The sequence below is a fragment of the Bombus vancouverensis genome, chromosome 14 (genome assembly GCF_051014615.1).
Source record: "Bombus vancouverensis nearcticus chromosome 14, iyBomVanc1_principal, whole genome shotgun sequence".
NCBI lineage: Eukaryota > Metazoa > Arthropoda > Insecta > Hymenoptera > Apidae > Bombus > Bombus vancouverensis.
In genome coordinates this window covers 9,462,908-9,485,968 of record NC_134924.1, presented here as the reverse complement: position 1 = coordinate 9,485,968, position 23,061 = coordinate 9,462,908, and the positions used below count along the sequence as shown (strand labels likewise).

Below are 23,061 nucleotides of genomic sequence, written 5' to 3'. Positions count from 1 at the left end.
CGCATTCCTCGAAGTTGCTTAAATCGTGACTGAACTATTCGTTCGTGTCGAAGAAAGAAATTGAATTCGTTACATGTCCCATCAATGAAATAATAACGCGTATGTTTGTATGCGAATGAATAGCCAAGTCGTGGAAATAAATGTCTCATTTTTCGCCACGACTCGCTCGGAGTAGAATTACCAGCAACCAGAGAGTTGCCTCGTATTTCAGCGGGAGAAGATGACGAACATCCGTGGTCGTATTTGCGGTTCGCTCGGCGCGACTCTTCAAATAGTTCCGATTCATTAGCTACGATCGATTCGCGATTTTATCGCTGGCTTCTCATTGATGGCAACGTGCTACTTTCCAAATTAATTAAATTCATCTGCACTCCTATCGTTTTGCTGTCTATCTCGTCGCGTTATTGTTTTACCAACGATTATTTGATAAACGCGTGAATCGAGATAAATAAACACGAATGTCAGGCTGAAGGAAGAGCCACCCTGTACATATATCACCTTGTTTCCACGCGAAAATGCGACGGACCATCGCTGGAAGCCGCAGACGAGCTCCTTGCTGGTGACGTCTCTTTCAGGGTCTCGTACCACGCTCCTGGTGACGACGAAAGAGAAGACCCGCGTGCTGCTGCTATCAGGCAGCTGCGCGAATCTGTACAGCAAAGCCATCACCGCATCTCGAGGGCACAGCTAAACCGATGGTCCACGATTACTCGACGTCTCTATCTGAATAAATTCGTTGCTTCACCAGTATCCTGCAATACAATTCCATAAATCTCTTTCTTTATTATACTCGACTAATTACATTTTGCATTCAGTTAGACATTTAATCGAAGGACTCGATAAAAGTGCGACGTACGTACCCGAGTACGTAGTATCGGGTAAGTGCGTGATCGCAACACTTGGGGATCAAAGACGATTATTTTGAGCGACAAACGTAAAACGACGCTGATTTATTTATTTTGTCGAGTCGTTATCTCCAGTCTAAATACAGATATTTAGTATTCGAGGTTGCGATTATTACGAAAGCTTTCGTGATAATAATAAATAATTAAATAACGATAAATAATTCAATAATTCAGACATTAATATTTCGCGGTAGTGGCTGATAAACGTTCACGATACAGTGAAACGAAGGGTGTAGGAAGGAACGCGCGGTCTGATATTCTAAAATTGGTGAAGAGAATGGAAGAAAAGCTACGCTCGTAATTCCTCTCCCGTCATTCGGCTGTAATCCGTCGACGTGCGTGACAAGTAATGCCACAAAGAGCTTTACGTGCGTGCTACTATTTTAAAATCGAAAGCGGATTACGTCCGTTCGTTGCATCTCGACTCAAAGGGAGCCTGCGCGTTCGCGCGACTCGGAAATCGCCGACAACGAAACTTTTTGCTTTGATCTAACGCAAGGCGATTTTGAGATCGAGTTCATTTCCCTTATAAATGTTTAATGAATGCAGTGGCTGGAAGAAATGTTGGTCGAGAGTATATTTGTGTAACTTTTTATTAGAAGATTTGCTTTACTTTATCGTCGGTGCTTTGTTATAGGATCACAGGTGCACTGGTGTATCGTTTCATTCGGAAATAAATTTTTATTAAAAATAATATTGTCCTTTAAACCGCCCTGTTTCTGTCCAGACAAATCTGCCCCTTAGGATATGTTACTTTTTTTTCAAATACTCTAATAAATATCTACTTTCAATTTGCGATATCGATAAACAAGACGAAGAAAAAGCGAAAGGACAGGAAGAAACTCGAGCTTTTTGATCCAATAGCTTGAATCATTCTACGAATCATCTTACACACGTGTATCGAAATCGGCTGATATCATGCAGAACCAGCTGACAGAAGCTTTTGCTCGCTTCCACGGACGACTACGAAGATTTTGGAAAACATGTGATCGCGCAACCGATCACTCTTTTCCAATCCACGGCGCAAAATTCACGAGTGAAGAGCAGCCTCTGGGCTCCATGCGGATTCTTTTAATTCCCTGAGTTGTATATCGATCCAAAGCACAGGTTAGCTTCACAATGCACTCCGACGCCAAACGTTCTTCGAACGATTTCTCGTTTTCTTGTCCAGGAAAATTAGATTCCTAGCAAGATGGTGAAAACGAACGACGAGGGTCCCTTGTTCTTCAGGGACGGTATAGTTTACCGAGAATGGGGCTACCGGCTGTCAAGCCTCGAGAGATACCCCCTTGCGGAGATGTATTTCGAGAAGGCGATTCAACAGGGCCAGCAAAACGATCTTAGGACATACGTTGGCCTCGGAAAAGTGCAACTTAATTACGCTAGGTTCCGCAGAGCGTTGAAAACCACCGAGAAATGTCTCACATTAGGTTAGATATTACGTTCTGAGAAAATGTTCGCAAGATGCTCCTCATAGAAATTCGTAATTTGAGAAATCCGAGTATTTGAAAATTCGAATTCCTTCTAATATCAAGTTTCAAGCATCCTTCGATTGCTATTGTCAACGATACCATAGGCAAGGAATAAATATTTCGAATGATTTCCATACTGTAACTTGAAGTCGTGAGAGAGCACGTTCCATAGCTTTTTCCCTTCTCAAAGTTCATTTCTATGGCAGAGTTAATTTTCGAACGAGCAGCGCTGAGTTGCTGCTGGACGTTTAAACGCAATTAACTCGCTGTTTCCCGAGATTGCTTTCATTTCCAGATCCGACCCATTCCCATGTGAAGCACATGCAGTTGCAGACGCTATTTCACATCGGCGAATTCGAACACAGTTTGGTACACGCCCATCAGGGTTACCAGAAGTATCCAACCACGTTCTTCCAGCATGGGATATTGCGAGGTAACGAAACCATCGAGGACTGTATCGGCTTAGATACCGAATCCATGGCACTCGAACTCCTCTCTCCGTGGATACGAGAGCTGCAGGTATATCGAGAGTTGTTGATCGAGAAACTTAAAGAGGAAGTGGACGAGCTTGCAGGTAAGGCTGAACGATGTACGATAGATGTTCCTTTAGAAATAGGAAAGCAGAATAGGAAAATTTGATAAGTTTAAAGAAGTTTAACGATTAGTAGTATGAGCTGGATAGGTCGTGATAGTGCTGCTGTTGTATAGGCCGAGATAGGTACTACTGACTGTTGCTGATATATGATATTTATGTCTGCGCATCCGGTAGGCTTCTTCTCAGTTAGGAATCTTGGAGAAAAAATCGGACTACGGGTGCCGGGATTTGAACCTGGGGTGTTGAACGTTCGTAACCAACGACGCTAACCACTGGTCTATCGTCGTCCGGCCCTAGTTTACTGTCGAGTGCCGCTACAAGTATTATAATAAATAAACTCGAAATAGGATTTAAAAGTATCTGCCTCGATAGATGTTTAGCAAACTTCAGAACGCTAGGGGCAGTCAATTTAGTAGCGCGAAATATGCGGACAAAACTGTAGCGCGAGTATAATTCTTAAGTTGTGCTGCAACTTCCTGATTTAACGGTTTCAGTTTTCGCAGCAAACCTGCTGCCACAGGCGAACAGAGTTAACAGCTTTCGCTCTGCTCGTCGACTCGACTCTTCGTTTCGCGTACTAATTGGACTTTAACTTTTCATTTCGGTCGCAAAGATGATATTTCGTGACAAAAAAAAAAAAAAAGAAAAAGAAACAGAAGAATGAAAAAAGGATGAAGAGAGAAAATTGAAAAGCAGAAACTCGTTAGAATATAATGTCGTTCGTTAAACGTTTTAATCTTTCCTTTGATCGTCGCGGTGGCTGCAACAACATGCCGCTGGCGTTGTTCTCACCACGTTCAACGAACGATACCCGGTGCGTTCTAGCGTCCTGATAAATCAGGAAACGCGAACGCCGAAGTGATAAAAGTGGAACCTTGGCTAACACTTTAAATAAATAATTGATTCTACCTTAATGCAGCGGTAATCAATCCTACTTTGCTCGAAATTTTAGTTCGTCATGCTATCTCGGGAATATTTCATTGGCTCAGCAAACGCGGCCTGTCGGGATTTCATTTGAGACTGTAATAAGAGATGGCCGCCTCTATGCGACGCTTTTGTCTCTTGTTCCGGCCAACGTTTATTCCCATGCGATACGGTGTAGATACGCAGGTAGCACGATGATTCTTCGAACGATCAATTTCTCGTCTCTATCCCACTCGTGACGAAATGTTCATCGCGACTCGCAGAATTCTTTCCAGGCACTTTTACAGATGTTTAATCGAACACCGTACAAATAGAACAATTATGAATGAGAATTTACATAGCAAGCGTAAAAACGATCATTCCAGTAGTAAGATACGTAGCATAAATCAGAGTAAACTACCCTCCTTTGTTTTTAAAAAATAGCGAAAATCGAGGATTATATCGTTCTCTAGGCATAGAAGAGGAACAAACAAAGTTCAAAGTGAATTACCCTGAAGCTCGAGCGGAAGCCGAGTTCAGAAGGATGCAGCGTATCCTTGCGCACATATACCTTGGTTACCTGGCGCACGATAACGAATTTTTGCAATACCTGGCCGAACATCCGGAAAAACTGGAATCCCCGAATAAAGAGACCAGCGTGTTGCTTCATCAAGTGATATCGAGGAATTACCGGAGAGGTATCCGTAGGCAGAACGTGTTGCGAATGCGACGACCACTTTACGTGATGATGTTCGAGAGTAGACGCATACCTCCGGGTCACAAGAAGATATTGGAGAATGAGAAGAAGTTGAGGAGGAACCTTATCATTATCCAGGCAGACTTCCTGTTGCATCGTCTGCACGAAATTAGAATGCGAAAAGACTACATCACCTTTTTTGGGTGAGTCGTTGCTGAACGAGAATCGAATTCTCTTCACGCTTGAATATCTTCTTGAGAAATTTTCTCCAATACTTCTCCGCGAAGAACGTGGATGCTGGATAATTCAGGGGTGATAAAAGTATGATAAGAACGAGCTTGTTTTGAGAATTTTTGAAAGACAGCAGGGGAAATTGAGGAAAGTATAGGGAAGCGATAAAGAAAGTAAAACACATTTTACTACAGAACAGAAATAGCTTCGGATTTCTTATTTTAGCTAGGAATTTTAAGCGGTGAAAAAATAATTCGATATATATCCGATTTCTTTCAGAATGGTGGACCGTGTGAAAGACAAGTTCGACTCGTACTCGCTGAAGATGTTTCCTGTAAAGGAGAAGTGTCTGAACGCGCTCTACAACATGGTCGCGTGGACCTATATAGACACCCGCGATTTATCAAAGATAGAGAGTAAACAACTTAAGAGAACATACTTGAAACATCATCTGGGAATTCGAGTTGCTGAGCTACCACGCGACAGCGACATTGGCTGGTTAAAAGCGACCGATAGGAAAGAAACTCTCAAGATGTATCGCAGGTTTCTTCTTTTTCTTTCGCGATATATATTCCTCTAAAACGTACTAAATATTCTATATTAAACGTTCTTTTGTTTCATCTTTAAAATCTAGAAGGCTAGCCATGGCCTCGGAACCTTCGGAGCTGGCTTGGCTGTTCCACGAGTTCTCGAAATACTTGATCGACATCCGTCGTTACGATCTGGCCAGATTCTATGGTAAAAAGGCTCGAGACATGGGACAGGAAGCAGGCAACGAGCAGTGGATGTTAAATTCTCAACACCTCTTCATTCGGATCGAAATCAGTCAAAATTACCGCAACGAAGCGAAAGAAGCGGCTCTTCTGGCACTGTCCAGTGCTAAGAAGCTTGGCCTCGACTTCCTCATCGACTTCTACAAAAACGCGATCGAGGTGATCGACGACATGGACATGGAGAAGTTGCTGGCGTTCGACGCGATCGCAGCGAGGCAACAGCTGATATTAAATTTAATGCCAGACGATATGAAAACCGAGGTGGATTTTCTTTGGAGGCGGATGGACGCGGTTCCTGCGAGTCGTAGATTGTCGGTGATGCCTGGCTGCAAGCCCGTGGATCGCAAGTTCAAGTTGCCCTGCAAGAGGATGACCATATTGCCTAGTCCACCGCGAGACCCCGAGAAAGAGGCCAGGAAAGCTCTACTGGCGCAATACGAATCCTCCAAAGACAGACCTAACTTCGCGGACTTCGATGAATATGAATAACGTTTAGAGTCTGGAGTCTCGCGAATGTCGATTCTGTTCGTCCGGTTGACCGTGTCACCAGGTTCGCGAGTACGAAGCATACCCTGGTCGGTGAACGAGAACCACAGCTTTGTCGAAGTGCTACAAGTTATACAAGGACGGACTTAACGTCGTGTACCTTGATGAATATGAATGGCAATGATGAAGCGTAAAGTTACGAGTATAGGTACTAAGTTTCGTTGATCTCCGATAAGATTTTGAGGACTTTGAGAAGTTGAAACTGTTATCCTTGACAAGTGAGAAGCGTATACTTGTTATAAACTTTTGGACCAAGGTCGGGCCAGCCTTCGTTGCACGCGGCTGGTTTCGAACTATAAAGCCTCGGAGATAGATATGAAATTTCGATACGTGTTTAGGAAGCCAGAGTTTAAGGAAGTCGAAGGGGTTGGAACCGTCGTCGAATCGATAAATGAAAAATGAGGATATTCCTGCCTGTACGAAAGAGAGAATGGGGAATTTCTTTGGATTTTTTCACAGTCGAATCTACGATTAAAGCTTCAGAACTTGGAAAGAGAATGGCGTTTAGCGTTCGAGTGAATTTTTCTCGGTTCTTTAAGGAATAATCTTAGACGTTCTGGCGGTGCCGCAGTGTCGATCTTCTCGAGAATGGTTCTTTGAAAGCGGAATGAGTATGACATAGCGCCGTATTCGCTAGTCTGTAACGCTTTATCTCCGCCTTTAGGTTTGCCCCGGTGAAAAAGATAGAATTGATGGTAGCTGGATTTTCCGCGCAGACTCTGGAAAATTGCGCCAGCTAATAGGATAAGTTCTCTCGTTGTCTGCTTGCGCTCTGTTAAATGGATAGTTCAAGTTCCTCTGTTGAAGTCCAGTGCGAAAATCCGATTGCAGACCGATTAACAAAATTTGCGTTTAGTTTGCGAACCTATACGCCGTTAATGTAATTGTATAAATTTAGCTCGCAACTGCTTCATTGATTTTTTTTATGAAACGATTACTCTCGCTTGCAAATTCACAATAATATTCATTCTATTTTGCGCGTGTATGTGCGTGCGCGTAAGAGGATTAAAAAAATATAAATCGATCTTTTAGAAATAACTGAAATTATAGTACAATCCGGATGCGTAAAGCATCCCGTTTATATTTTGAAATATCGTAAAATTATTGGCAAACTTCAAAGTATCATAATCATGGCAAAATTCAGGCGAGATTTCAACGAGACAAACGTCAGCGTCAGTTTAAACGTTGATGGCGGTCCTCGCGAGCAGAGGCCTGAGAGGCAACTCGGAGGATTTGAACGATACAAGAAAAGCGGTGGAAAATGCGGAAAGTCGCGCGCGTCTCGATCACAAGAAAAGCGATTGCAAGGTGGTCTCGAAGAATAATCGAGAATACGCGCAATCTTTGCATCGCGAAGCTGATCAACTATACCGCAGGCAAGATTTGCAAAATTTTTATATTTCATTCCCTTCGAAAGATTCTAAGAGGCTAACCACTCCTCCCAAGAAATAACTTTTACAAATTGGACAGTTGACGTCTTCAATTTCATTCACGAACTTTCGACAGCGTAATTTTCCAAGCAAATCTTTTCACTTTAAAACGCGACCCGGAACAGCGTTCGTATATCGCGTTACAATTTATTTTGTAAATGTTGATACACCGATGCTTTGATAGAATTGAATTTTTCGAGAATACAGGCAACGAAGCGTAGAAAAACCGACGGTGCAGGTGGTCGTGTTCGCGTTCGTTTTGTTATCAACGTTGTACTATCGTTTTATCAACTTTCCCTTCGGATCGAGTGGAAGCGGAAATTTCAAACCGAAAGTCGAAATAGAAACTAAACCGCAATTATTGGAATTGTTTCGCTTGAAATTTAATTGCGCGCTTTGGTCAGGCCTTTACTACGCATCGATTTCAACGATTTCATCAGCGAAATGAATTTATTTTCTTGAAATGGCCGTACAGACTATTAGAGAAACCGTGACTGTATCGTTTAATTACTTTTGCATTAATCGCAGGGTGTGACCAGGGTGAATGTTCCGCCATTAAAGACGTCATGATAGAGTTATGTCGATGACAATGTTAGCTCTCGCATCGAAATCCAATTGTCTTTTAGTATGTTGCGTGTTGTTGAAATTTAATACGTTGCGAAATGGATTTCACACATACAGATGTGTATCGTAATTAATGGATTAGGTTTCATTCACTATACGTGCGGTAACGTTATTTCAGATCGTTAAAGTGATCATCGATAAACTCTCGTTTGTTAATATTCAAATTGTATTTCGATTTAAGGTAATATTCTTCGATAATATGTTCAAAGGTAAAAATCTTCAAAATAATCTCTTCCGCAGCTCCAAATACATAGTAACAAGCGAAATGAATGTTTCGAGTTGTACAAAGTCTTTGATATGGTACATTCAAGGGAATTGCAGAGGAATTATTGTAAACAGCTTCAAAACCACATGAATTTCACGCGGTATAATTTCGAACGATCGAATACAGCGAAACTACAAAATCGGATAATTTTTGCCTGCGTTATTACGCTCGTGCGAATATTACAAATTCTTTGTCATACGATCGGTAAGCAGACACGGTAGCACGTGCACAGCTCGAAACCGAAACCGAAACCCGAGCGACAGAACGTCCGAGGAATTTACAGACAATTGTATTGAAACGCAATGCACCATGTACGTATTGGTCTGATTCAAACTACGACAAAGCATTGACTGAAAACTTTTCATTGGCTACACATCTAATTAAATTTCCTATTTCCGTTATAATCGTATTTAACAAAGAGCGATTGGCGTGTGTCACCAAGCGCCTGTTCCAACCGTTGTATTTTCCATAATTTCTGGCATTTTGCGCGTGTACTCCAGGCGTCGGTTAATTATCGAAATTAGCTCATCGCCACGGTACGCAAGGTAACGACCGATGACGCGGTGTTAAAGCGTTGTTTAAACAGACCCTTGTCCTCTCCCCGTGATTAATCGTCAGTCCATTTCGCCGAGGCTAAGCGAACGAATTTTGAATGTTGCATGGCAATTTGCAGCGGTGATTACGAGTCGGCATTAGTACTGTATCATAGAGCAGCGAACTTGTATCCGAGGGACAGCAGTCACGGTGTTGCGGCTAGGAGGACCGCAGCGACGATAAGCTCTTGCAATAATCCGTCGAAAGCTTTGCGGAAGGTTTTACCCAGCTCTGGAGAGCGATTAACGGCTGCCCTATGTCCGGAAACCGCCGCTATAATGGCGAACGAGCAGCTGAAGAAGTCGCCCGAACCAATGTCGATCCCCGAGGTACTCAGGTAGGTTACAAAATTTATTACCGAGTACGTGGAAAAATTTCGAAGCTGAGAAAAATGTTATTGAATCTTTTGTAGCAAAATCGCAAAAATTGAGGAAAATTTTAACTCTGAATTTCTTTCATGGGAATTTCTATTTTGCGAGAACGACGATTTTGTACGATTGTTTGTCGCGTCAAGCGTTTCGAAATGAAAATTCTAACATGTTCGACTAATAATGTGGATAACATCGATACAAGAAATATCGAGCGATAGTACGTAATGGTAGGCGAACTGAAACTTTGTGCGATTATCTATTGCGAACAATCGAGTTTCAAGCGTTTCTTAAAGCCTAGAACAGTGAAAAATTAGATTAGAATATAAAAGACCGAATTTAGTTAAATTGTTCGTGGAAATCAGAGAAGGCGAAAGATACGATAGCTCGTTGATTTATTTCATTTACCGCTAATAGGATTCTGATCCATCTAGTTGGTAGGATTGTAGTCTGGTAATGTAATAGACGATGCACGGTATTCATGATTTATGCGAGAGCAATCTATCTATAAGATGATATATTCATGCCACCTGTAAGACGATTGTCTACGTAAATTACGGTCTGTCAGATCTGTCTATTCTATGAGAATCTGATCTATACCGAGTATGATATCAATGCGCCTTCAGACCATGATTAAAGTATTCGAAATGTCGGGATAACGATTCGAAACGTGGCTCGGAATACGGGTCCTCGACTGACGTCAATAGGAACAGGGATGGGAACCTCAGGGAAATGAATCGAACGTCTCAATGCGAATCGAGGCAATTAAATCATTTGCATAAAAACAATGCTCTATGGAATAGGTTCTATCTTGTTACTGTTCTCTAATTTATATAATAATAGTCTGAGAACTCGATCTTCCAATATCTAAAGATATCTGACAAGATTTTCTGCTAATATTAGCATTAGAATTTCTATTTAATTTTAAGCTAAAATTGACTAGAATTTTCCCTACTCGATCTAATTATAAAACGATCGCGTTACTTAGGGTAGGCTGATATTATATCAGCCGATAATTCTCAAATGAAAAAATTTTCAATTTCCACGCTTCAGGGACCGAGGCAAAGATCCCACAAAATAAATGATTAAACACTGCCCTTTCCTCCAACCCCTAGCTATTTCGACAGCCACAAAAGCTACTGGAAGAGCCTTCCGTCTCCTCGAATCTCCAATACTCAGCTAGCAAGATCCAAGATGTTGTTCAAACAATTAAACAATCTTGCTGAGACTACATTGAAGAATCTAGAGGCGTCCTTCGAGTCTGGAAAAGTATCCATCACTCTGAAGATCACTCAGGAGTTACTCGTGATATCGGAGGGCTTGCACGACCCTAGTCGCTATCAGATAGCTGCCTATCACTATTTATCCTTGATCCACGTGGCCATGGGAAGACACGATCGGGCAGTATGTAGCGTATCGCGTTTGATACGCTTGTCGAAGAGTACCGGGGACGTGGTTCAGATCTGTCGGTCATTGGTGACCTTGGGAAAAGTGCATCTCAGCTTTGGACACCTGGACGCAGCGGCCAAGGCATGGGAATACTTGTCCAAGCACTTGAACAAACCGATTCCCGTGGCTTGGATCAAACACGAGATTGGCAGATGCTACTTGGAGACTGGAAAATATGAAAAAGCAATGGAAATGGGTTTCAGGTGCGTGGAAGCGGCAACAAAGGCCCATTCCAAGAAGTGGATGCTTAATGGAAGGCTGTTGCTAGGTACGCATTTGTGGAATTCATTTTTTCTCTGAAACTTATTATATTTGCAATTTGATTTGGATCGATCTTATGACGCGTGATATCGCAACTGTCATAGAAGAATATTAAAATCGCAAGTGTCGTAGAAATTTAGTAAGATGGAAGAATAAATCGTCGGTAATCCGATGATCTGCGATTGTCTCGGTCTACTATATATTGTCTATTGTGCTACAATTTGTCTGTCCGGTGGTTTAGAACCTATTTAGCGCATCAGACCTCTGGTAGAACTGGCTATAGTCGGACACCGAAATCAATTTCCACGCGAGTACGATTTACACCCGAGAGCACGGAATGTCGATAGGGATAACGGTTGCGAAGGTAGTCCGGGTTGTTGGTCTGTGGGAACGCTGATACCGCTCGTTCCACTCGAATTACAATTAGTATCGCAATTTGACCACAGCGATAAGGAAAAGAGGCGGACGTACTACGTTTTCGAAGGAGACAAAATCACAACGTTTGCTTTAATCGTAAATAACGCGTTATTAACTAAGACGATTATCCGTAATTTTTACACATCCATTGCATAAACAGATTCTTTTTCCTCGTTGCTCCGATTTTTTCGTTCTTCCTCTCCGTAACCATTTTGAAATACTTTACGCGAGCGCGTGATCTTTGTTCGCGTTGCGATCTCAAGCACTTGTTGCCAGTTTGAAGATTCTTTTGATCGTACGCTGCAGATCATTGGCATCTTTCAACGCAACGCTCCGATTTATTCTTCTTTGATTTCTTTTTCAAGGTCAAAGCCTGGCGAAGTTAGGCAGATTCGTGGAATCGCTGGAGGAGCTACAGATAGCGGCGAAGATCACCGAGGAAGAGGGTGATACCCCGATGCTGTCCTACATCCGCGATCTTATCGACCAAGTGGCGCACGCCCTCCGCAAGATCCCGTTCGAAAACAGCCACTGGGAGGTCGTCGAGTCGGTCATCTCTCACGGCCAAAAAGCCGAGCAAGATCTGAGTCTGTTTGTCAGCCGCAAGGGAACGGTGACAACTACGGTATTCTCGCAGAGGAAAGCGATTATCGAGCGAAGAGACGATTCCGGCAACGAGGACACGTCGGTTGACGAAGACGAGGAGATAACGACGCGGTCGAACAAGACAGCGAATTTAGCCCGCACTTACCGCGAATGTACCGCTCGATCGGATCTTGAAAAGGAACAGTACGTTTCTCAAGGTGGTGCCACGTTCAGAGTAGATATCGAGAGGAAGAAAGTTTCTCCTTCGTCTTCTAGCTCTTCCTTAACCTCTCTTACATCCACCATCGATGCGCGAGAAGAAGAAAGTAGAAACGTCGAAGATAATTTGGAGAAGATAGCGGATAGAGGAGGAGACAAGGTACAGGAGGAGGAAGATACGCCGAAGCGTGAAAATAATAGCACAGTATCCGGAAGAAGCGTGAACACGATGGCTACGTACGTCATAGAAGAGGAAGGATCCGTGTTGGAGAATGTAAAACAGGCGTCCGGTAACGAGGAAGAGGATAGCGAGAAAGCGACGGACAGAGGATCCTGCAAGTTGGTCGGATACGAGGATAAGATCGGGGAACAGAGAGAGGATATGCTAAATGCTCTCCGCGTGATCGAAGAACTGGGAAAGAAGGACGAAGTGGAATTGTTGGAGATGCTCAGGGACATGCTGCTGTCGACCGACGAGAAAGGTCGACCAGACGATTTAGGGAATTCGGGGGATGGTTTCCGGACGTCGAGATCCGGCGCGGATAGGCAGAACGAGGTCGTGGCAAGTCGTTCGATCCGGACGACCTCTTTGCCGTCCAGCCCTCGCAAGTGTCACGCCGATGGCGATTTTCGTGACTGTGCAATGCCTTTGGAATTTAATTAATGTTAATCTTTTCATAACTCGTTCGCACGATCGTGTATCTTTTGGCAAACGTAGAATATTTACTAGTGATGTATCATTTTGTTCTTTTTCTCTGTGGAAAAAGCGAAGGACGGTAATCTTGGAAAACATGTGGCAGGCTTTTCGACAGCAGAGATCAAAGGAACGTTAACCGAAAGGAAAATTATACGAGGAATCGATGGTAAAATTCCTGCTTCCACGGAAGGGAGCGGAAAGTCGGTTTAACCTTTCATACGCCATTTCATATCCGTCGAAATAGAAATTTGGTAATAACATTGCGCGAGCAACAAGGGGAAATCCTCGGATTCCCTTTGAAGTATTCGTAGGATCAAGAGATTAAGAACCTCGGCGTAAGCCTGATCAAATGTGGGATACAGCTCGGCTAGAGCTCGTTAGCGTAATGAAAAAACCTTCACCGATGAAAATCCTTGTCACCTGCTACGCTTAATTTACTCAACGACTCTATTCGTTTAAAAGAGCGTTGCACCAGCTGCGCAGCTCTCCTTTTTACGAGCGTGTTTCAGCCAATCGAAACCACTCGAGCTTCGGCCGTGAATTATCGACCAATTCACTAACCGAGACTCTCTCGAACCAGAGATTAAAGGCTCTCCATTTTAATGACACGTACAATCAAGGAACGAGCCATTATTCCTTCACATGTTCTTCACTTGCACCTCGGTCAGCCTAATTAGCTCGTTATCCACGCGAATTTAATTCCAGGACCCATCTTTGTTGTATCATGAACGATCGAGAGTGCTGGTAAATTAAACAGGAATCGATCGAACGATTCGGCGTTGTTTTCGCCGAACGTGAAAGCTGTGCGGAACGTTCGATTCGCCGGACTACGAAATAATGAAAACGCTGACAGTGCCTTTTTTCCTTGGCGTATCACGATTCTTCGAACACATCTGTGGAAATTCGTTCTTTGATCGTTGGCAATGCCAGTGAATATTCAGTCGGCCGTTCATAATCTTTCGTTGTATGGCTATGCAGTATTTTCCGATGAAAAAGGTGGAAAAAGAATTGGCAGGAAGAAACCGGAGGATATTTCGACCTGGTGCGCTTGTTTTTCTGCCTTCGAGAATTCTTCGTGACGTATCCTTACATGGAGTCCTTACACCATTGGTCATTTCACGGTAAATCGATCACCTTTGCAGCTCGATGATGAAATATTTACGTATAACGTAATGCACGTGAAATTAAAGATGATGGCGTTAAGTTATCACTTTGCTGATTCGATTTGACGTCGAGACTGTGTCAAAGTTTTTATATTATTTAGAGAAATATCAGATTAAATTGGCAACAAAGTTTCTATCCAATATTTGAACTTTCTGCCAAACTAGGTAGACCAGGAATGTCGCATTTCGGAAACTGGTCTGAAAATTCCCAAAGCGCGGAGAGGGCGTTGAGAAGTGTCAATGCCCAGGTGGAACGTGCGTGTGTAGGCACAGGGGAGGCTCTCGTCGAGTAAGAAAGAAGGCAAGGGTGGGAACTGTGAGAACACGCCAGGGAGGAAGGTACTCTCAGTGCTACCTGTTGAGCTACCTATGTGTTCTCGGCAGGCCTCTTTTGTATGGTCATCAAAGCGCCTGGAATAGCTCTTCGTGCTCGTGTTTTTCAAGTCTCTGGCGGTGGAACGTGGCCGTGAGCAGAAGCAACCGGACCAACCACTTGAATCCTCGCTATTTCACGCCATCCCGCTGGCGTACATGCTCTTGGAACGTTTGTTGCCTCTCTTAAGGGATCGTTGCTTTTGTCACGAATACTTTAAAGCGTAGTCCACTGTCTGGACCAGAGATAATCTTTGTCCCTGTAGAGTGTTCCGTGTAATGTACACGTAGTTTAGTGTAAAGTGCACGCTACGTAATATAGCGCGAAGGAAAGTGTAGATCGCAAAGTTCAGTGTGTAGAATATGATAGTCATTTATTAGAGCGTCAGTTATTTCTCCGAACCAATTGCATTTTTAAGTATTTGCCTTTTTAAATTAACGTTAAAATTGCTTAACGGATACCAGAGTATCAGTTAATTCATTTTTAATGGATATTTTTTCGGATCTTTCGATTAAAATAATCGTTACTTTCGTTCAAATTTCTATACGCGTTTGTCAAATCAGACCATCGCGCTGCACCGCTACGGAATCGTGGAATTTCAGGTTGAATCGATAACGCGACCGTGACGTTTCTTTTCTAAACTAAGCAATTTGCTGAAGAAGATGCTCGAAACGAAACTCCGACTTGCCTTCGTGACCGTGCCTCGAGATTCCTCTATCAAGGTTTCTGGTCCGCGGTTTCCTGAAAAGTTACCGTTATTTTAAGCAAAAATATTCCCAAGTTTCCAGGAATTTCCAACATGGAGGAAACGCTCCGTCGGGAATCCACGAAACTTCCGACCTCCTGCGTTAACAATCGGAACACAACCACTGTTCAACTTCTAAATTACTGCCGGATTACCATTTTATCTTTATCACGATGAAATTCATATCTTTCGGTGTCGTATGTCTCGGAGAAAAGAATCTGTTAATTTCTTCTCCATAAAGAAAACTCTTCGCAAAATCATCTAAATTCTAATTCTCTCGAATCCTATTATTATCTTCCATCTTGTATAATCCAGTTCCAGCAAATTAAAGAAGAATTTAAAGGAGAAGAGGAGATCGAGCGAGACAGAGTATTGCCGTGTAGAGAGGACGCGTTTCAGCGAATTTTCGCACGATCTTGGAACTCTCGTCTGAAACGCGTCACACTGAAACTCGACGAACGATCCGTATGTTTTCGTGTACTTGAGCCGTGTCGTTAATAATTATTTTTACTCCGGGATCGGTTAAAAATTGATTTTCTTGCGACACGTGTTAATTGAACGCGAAACGGGTCGTCTGACTCGAACAAGCGCTTATTAAAGCGCAATGGCTTAAAATCCACACCGTGTTACGTTTATTTTCGGTACGGTTGCTCGTGTGAAAACTCCAGTCTGCTCGTAATCCACCGCTTTCTCGTCCGTGAAATTTTATCGCGATAGAGTTCCAATGAGACTTGATCCAACTGATAATTCAGTAGCTGGCTAACTCGACTTTATTCCTTTTGGAAAGACGTAAATTGTTAAAAGACCCAGACGAGAGTTAAGAAATCAATACTTAAAGACCGTCACAGGTGAAATTTCATCGCATGCAGATTTCAATCGTAATATAATCAAAATACACGACGCGCTAAATCCACATTGTTCGCGAGAATTAGACCAGTCTATTTGCTCGGCGGACGAAACGTTTCTAATTTTGCGGTCGTATAATGTTGACTCGCGTATTTATTATGTTGGTCAACAGCGGTGCGCTTGGTTCCTTGCCGTGGAAGGAACGCAATTATAGCGACAGGGAAAAGGCTGTCGAGGATGGAATGCATTATTCATTTCATCGAGTGACTGTAGAATGGCTTAATCGAAGTTTTACTTAGAAAGAAGAAGAAAAAGGGGTGGATTTTTGTTCGTACGCAGTGGAGAGTAGAATCAACTTATTTTCAGTTTATTTCTAACCGTGCAAGTATTCTGGTAATCTCATCGGAGAGCTTTTTAGGCTTTTTTATACGACGGTGTGATTCAAAGTGATTTATTTGCATCGCAGTTGGAACGGTTAATAGCAGTTTCGTTTTACAAGAATAATCGTTCGTATAAAACCGGCAGCTTGGGACCAAACAATTTGCCACGGGAAATAAATTCTGCCTGGTTTGTTTCGGTGTGTCGGTGTAATCAATTTTGCATCGTTTGGATTCACTTTTACCTCTTCCTGGTTTACTTTGGAAAATAAATTAGCAACTTTTTTCTGTTGCTCTTCGTTGGAAAGCTTCGCGCTCTTCGGATTTCAACGTATAGAAAATATTAATGGAACGAGTTCGCGTTCGCGAGATAGTGAAATACTTAAGGCACGGCCAACGAATTTTAAACTCGAGGGCAAAGGTGGAGCAAAGACACCGTTTAATCGATTTCCTCTTTAACGCGCTGTTCGAAACGTTTTAACCATCCCATCGCGATAGCTGTGCAACAACGATGTTCGTAATCTCGTTGATCCCCGTGGAACGACTTTCAACAAATTCTTTAGCGACATAAGATTACCTGACAACTATTCGTTTTATGGCCATCAAGGGAAGCGACAGTCGTTAAAGTCTAACTATCAGAAACTTTTTGAAAAATTAATTGACAAGAATAGAGGTACGTTGAATAATTTTTCTGTTATACATGTACATGTACGTTAAAATGTAATATAACACTGGAGATCGAAGTACCGAGCGTATTTCGAGAGTAATCGCGTGGAAATGATTCTGGAATTTATTCCCATACAATTGTCTTCGATACGACTCTCGTTTTACATTCGATTCGAAGGTCCGACAGTTATTTGCTGGGAAATTATAAGCTCGGTGCTTGTTTTCCCTCCTGTTCCTAGCACGTTCTACCTGGTAGCTATTTGTATTTTATCCGACTTAAACTTCGAGTACGACTCTGCGACGATACGCGATCGATTTGTCTAACGCATGCACCAGATGTTCGCCTCCTGCAGTTTTACATTTTCCTATTCGTCCGCCCGTCCAGGATAACGTTACGAAAAATCGATAAGCGAGCTTTGCAGTCGAGATGCAGATACTCGTGCCAACGGCGAAGAAGAAGCCACGATCTGCACGAAGCGACGTGCATCCTGACAAACGTCGATATATCGGTAAGAAAGACGAATTTTTTAACAAGCATCGATAAAGTTGAGGTAATAACTTGAATTTTCCTACATCAAGTTGATCCTTTTGAAAACATTGAAACTACGATATCTGGTTAGAATTCTTTCAATTATCGTGTCGGATCATACTTTGACCGATATTTACATCTACTCCCTAGCTTTCCCTCTTATCGTATTCTTATTTCTAATATAAAATTAACGTGAATATCGCAATGGCTCATAATTTATTATTCTAATCCGATATATCCTATTTTTTATTTTTTAAATCGCTCGATCGTAGCGTACATTTTTACTGCGACGCAACAAAGAAATCATCATTCGTTCCTCGTTGAAATTCTTGGTCCTTCGGGTTTACTTTCGATATCTGTTGTTCCGAAACTTTCTTTCGTTTTATAAGCAAATAACAGACGCGCAATATTTTTTCTTTTATATTATTTTATCTAACTATGCACGATCCATTTCGTTGCAATAGAACAAAATATAAAACAAGGAATGTTGCGCATCTATTATTTCCTTACGAAACGAAAGAAACTATCGGGACAATCCAACGCGTACATTGCTACAATCAGTTGATGTAGCGAAATTTGCCTGCGATTTATTCTGTCGCTATCAAACGTCTCTAGAAACCGGAAGTATTCGCAATTTCGTTTCCGCTCGCAATATTTCCGGGTCGTATCGCCACGCATCGTATTTCCGTCCTTCCCATATATTATAGCGTTGCGCGCGTCGTCCACGAGGATAAAGCGATTGGAAATCGATGAACGAAGCACGAATCTCGTCGAAGCTTTCGAAGGCACGATCTTCCATGGCATTGTAAATCAACGTGGCACGGCCGAAAGTGGCGGCTCGTTGCGATATGCAGCTCGGCCAATTTTTCCCCTCGAGCGCGCACCAACACGGCCAACAACCGCTATTTCGACAAGCAACGTTGGATACGTAACGGGCTTAGCCTGAATTTATAATTTCGTGCAATCGATCCGCATTCGTTGCTCCCTGCGAGGTATTCGATTTAAAGAAACGAAGAAACAAAGAACGAGAGGATCGTGTCGAACATGTAATATTTAAGTTTCATGAGACGAAAGCAAATTAGAAAAATACTTGTAAATAGACCGTGGATTTTGATGTATTTATAGGAAATATTTTGCAGCAGATAGAAAACTATGTAAAATAGCCAATATATTGGGTTGGCAAATAAGTGATTGCGGATTTTGTCAATACCATCTAATGATAAAATCCGCAATCACTTAGTTGCCAATGCAATGGTAGATACTCGTTACGATATTTAGTAATTTTCCATTTAGGTTGCATTTTTTCGATTACGTTCGTAAAGATATGAATTCGCATAAATATTCGTAGTTTACTTCTGGATAATGTTATTCGCATAATCGAGGGTCTACAGTTTCCCGACGAAACTCGTATTTCTATAGTCGAGAATAATCAATACCGTGATTATCTGGTCGGAAGTTATGCATTAAAATTAGATAGTACGCGTGAGGGGTCGATTGCGTGAGCGTGATTCTGTAGAGATGCTTGAAACGTAATTTCGTAATTAGCATAATTACTTTTTAGGAGTACGTTCTCTCCTGTTTTTTTATTTTTGTTTCTAACGAACGATTACAGGTGAAAGCTGAGAATGCTGAGAAGCATATCGTACGTAGTTTCCTGGAGAGGATTCGTACCGAAAGCTGTTCGTCGCAAAATTACAGGAGCTCGGAGTTTTTGAAAATTTGATGACGCCACGGGAGCTCCGGAAGCCTGGCCGCGTAACGTAATTACGAAATTCGGGTCGAGCTTGAATATCGCTGAAATATTTATTACACGCTGTGATTCCGGTAATCAGATACTGAAAACTTGCTATAATTTAGCGCGCAAACTATTTCGTTCCTGAAGTTCCTCGACGAAATAACGAACGAATAATGCTTCCGCGAGAACGAAATTTTCCCTGATACGAAAAACCTGTCAGAAAATTTCTCACCTCTTTCCTTTCCTTTCCTTTCTTTTCTCTGTCGTTCGATAACTCTCGAAAAAATTGTTAATCGAAGGAGAGAAGTTTATCGTAACGAGAAAAGCTCCAGTTTCTGGTTCGCTGGAAATAAAAATCATACATTTTCAGTCATATCCGTACGACTGGCAGGAGATCCAGGCCACGTTCGTCCATTTTACTCCGCTACTTTCGAATAATCCGGAATCTTTTCCAGGTTTTACGAGACGATCAAGGAGATTTCCTTTGCGGCTCGGTATAGCAGCTTCGGGAATAGGAAACAATCGATGAAAATCCTTAGATATCGAGGAAACTCGATTCTGTCGACTGTTCCTTTAAAAAAATGAACCCGTTTGTAGACGATGTTTGAAGAAATCAGCTCGCGAATCCGATTGCCTTCGATGACGAGAAAAATAATCTTCAAGGCGATGGAAAATCGTAGAACCATTGCCGATGGATAATAATTTTAAATGAAATAACATTATGGTATATCGTAAAAATTATAATTTAACAGATTTGTCCAACTCGTAATCGTCATAAATCGACAACGTTTCATCTCCCCTAAACGACGTATCACTTTGCACGATTCAATCTATAAAATTGAAAGGATCGGAAGTAGGAGTTGTTCGTTTTGCCGAAAAGAAACGAAGCATGGTGTATACGCTTCGTTTCGTGGCATCTGTTCGAGTCCTTCGCGACGTCTTACCAGCGACGAGGATCTTCCACTTCGGTATCCACGTCTCCAGCACTCTCTGTCTTTGCATCGAGGTTATTCTCGGCACGACGTTGGCCTAGACATCCGAACAACCGTTCAAACCTTCCGCTTCACGGTTTTTCTCGCTCTACGTTCCTCTTTCCACGACAGAAAAAACATCTTGTTACGCTCCGTAGCTCGAGAGAAGCCACCTTCCAAGTAGAACAAGGAACACACCTCCGCCCACTTCGTAGTTATTACTGTTCTCTTATTTACACAGTCGGCACACTGTCCTACGAGCTTCCCTTTCGTCGCGAGAATTGATAGCCAGAAAAACGACATCCAGACGTTCCGCCGTTCCGAATGTTTTACAGCGCTTCCGTTTTTTCACGCCATGAATAAGAGAAACGAGGGCAACAAGTTGGCGAAGAGAACTCCAAGCCTCTCAGGTTCTTTTCGAGGATTTAAGAAGCTAAGTTTTATTCGAGGAGAATACCGCTGGTGTAAAATGCTGCTTGTTTACATAGGTGAAAGTAAGAGGCAGAGAACAGCACGTCGGTTATTCCATGTACACTAGATCGCGATTTTAAATTCGCCCGAGAAATATGTTTCCTCGTATTTTTCGTTTCTTGCGGATCACTTGCTGCAGCTATCGTTTTATAGCTGCAATATGTTGTCACGCATTCTTGCTCGTCTTCTCGCCGACTTATATTTCTGAATTGACTGCGCTCGATCTGGTAATGTCGTGGTAATGTCGGAAAACACTGCTAGAAGGAGGTCGAGTTAGGTTCGAGTTAGGATTTTACTCGTCCAGCCAAAATTAATTTTGTAGATTAAATTTCGATTACGATTCGACTGATCCACGTTGGATCAACTCTTGCGCTCGATCTATGTACACAAGGAATCTTTGAATTTCACAGAAGCTTGAAACGTTACAGAGAGTGAATTTTTAGGAAAATACAACCGTCGCGAAGAGTTAATTTCGAAGCAACTTAATTCACGAAAGAAAGGGCATCCGAAAGAATACACAGAAACGTCTAGTGTACTTTAGTTGTTATCGAGCAACGGGTACCTCGTAGCTGCAGGAACGTGCCGCTCTGCTATGAACCGATCTCGGACACGGGACAACCCGATAAGCATCGTTAACGTCGTTATTCGTAGTTGTCGGGCCTGGAACGGCTAATTAACTTTGCCGGACGGCGAGACTCGCTTTGTTCGTTGTTCGTAACACCGATGGCCCAACTTGAAAGACAGCTCCACCGTGTAAATTGCACTGCCAATTAATATGCCGAGCTGCACACACGAAGGTGGCTCGCTTTAAAACCGATATACTCGTCACGCCACCTCCGTTCAGGCTTCTACCTCTGCAGTTTCGTCTCACCTTCTATCGGCCATTGCTTTTTTACCTTTGTTTTTACCATAGAGATCGAGCAACTTTCGAGCACCTCGTTGAAAAAGTCACAGGTCAAAGCCGATAGAACACCGGTGGCTCGTTGACTTGCATCGCTGATAGTTCTCTCTATTCTCAGTGCTAATTACACTTAGTTCTTGGCAGTGTAACAATTTCTGTCGTGAACGACGTAAATCATACAAAAGCAAGATTTTTAAAGACAGAAAGATATCTCTGATACGTTACAAATTGTAAATTTGGAACTTTCCAATGAAGTTTCCTTCCTCATTTAGATAACTCAGTTTAGATAATTAAACACGAAGTCGTTGTTGCTCCTCGGCAAGTTGGAGCTTAAATACGGATTGATGTTTGTGATTGGTTTTTTGGTATGGAACGAGCGTTTAGGAGACGCGAATGAGGAAAATTCATGGAGCAGAGGGAAAACAGGACCGAGCGCCGATCGAACCGATTGCTCGAACGATGGATTGGACAGCACTTTTGATAGAATTCAAAACGTTCAATCGTCGATGGCATTCGTGGCCCGCTTGTTCGTTTCGTGCCTTTAGTCGACGCTCCATTGTTTTCGCAAATATTTATTTTCGCCACGTTTTCGTTGCTGCGATTTCGCCCGAACAATGCGCCACACTGTTTTATGTTCTGTGCGTCGAAACTATTAACGATACCTTGGGAATGCTTCGAGGGGAGAAGAGCAACGGACCTTTATTATTTTTCTCCCTTTTATTTCGGAGACTATACAGAGAGAAAAACTCGTCGAGTCTATTTTTGTTCACATGGTTTCTGATGTCGCAAAAGAACGATACTTTATTATTACGTTGTTGAAAATGGAAAATAATCTTTAGCGTGTCTTTCAACAATGTCGAAGCTCTTAAAAGTGTCTTTCAAATAGCAATTCTTTAAGTTAATTAATTAATTAATTATTATTAATTTAAATTTCAACTAGTTCTAACATTAGAAATACGTTATTCTATTATTTGCGGAACGACGTCAAGCTGAGAATTACGCTAATGCAGTCTGGTCTGGACCATCCAAGATTCTCTTCGTAGCCTTTGGGTGATTTTGAACCAGACTAATAACTCGTCGTGGGACGCCTTGGGAAATTGCAAGGACATCGTAGCATGCGAGCAGCTTAGTTTTAATTAATCATAAAGTAGACATACGTACGTAGGCTGTAATCTACGATTTATAGTATCTTCGTAATTATGTAATCTTCGTAAGATTTCTATGTAACCGTCGTGTGAGAGATAGATGGTGCG

At 42.3% G+C, this 23,061-nt stretch overlaps 3 protein-coding genes across 3 annotated transcripts in view; 2 read left to right on the top strand and 1 right to left on the bottom strand.

The window, feature by feature from the left end:
- LOC117155354 (uncharacterized) overlaps nt 1-23,061 on the bottom strand; it is a 120,089-nt gene that overhangs the window by 10,825 nt on the left and 86,203 nt on the right. Inside the window, exon 3 of the mRNA XM_033331245.2 lies at nt 499-752. Coding sequence (XP_033187136.1) covers nt 499-666 — 168 coding nt within the window. The 5' untranslated portion in view covers nt 667-752. The remainder of the gene's footprint in view (nt 1-498; nt 753-23,061) is intronic.
- Nucleotides 2,098-6,065, top strand: LOC117155389 (outer dynein arm-docking complex subunit 4). The gene is made up of 5 exons (XM_033331304.2): nt 2,098-2,335; nt 2,673-2,951; nt 4,349-4,775; nt 5,083-5,346; nt 5,438-6,065. The coding sequence occupies exons 1-5, from the start codon at nt 2,098-2,100 to the stop codon at nt 6,063-6,065; spliced, it is 1,836 nt and encodes a 611-aa protein (XP_033187195.1).
- LOC143303602 (outer dynein arm-docking complex subunit 4) lies at nt 7,311-12,998 on the top strand. The gene is made up of 4 exons (XM_076624474.1): nt 7,311-7,498; nt 9,115-9,372; nt 10,519-11,120; nt 11,896-12,998. Exons 1-4 carry the CDS (start codon nt 7,311-7,313, stop codon nt 12,996-12,998), a joined length of 2,151 nt encoding a protein of 716 aa, XP_076480589.1.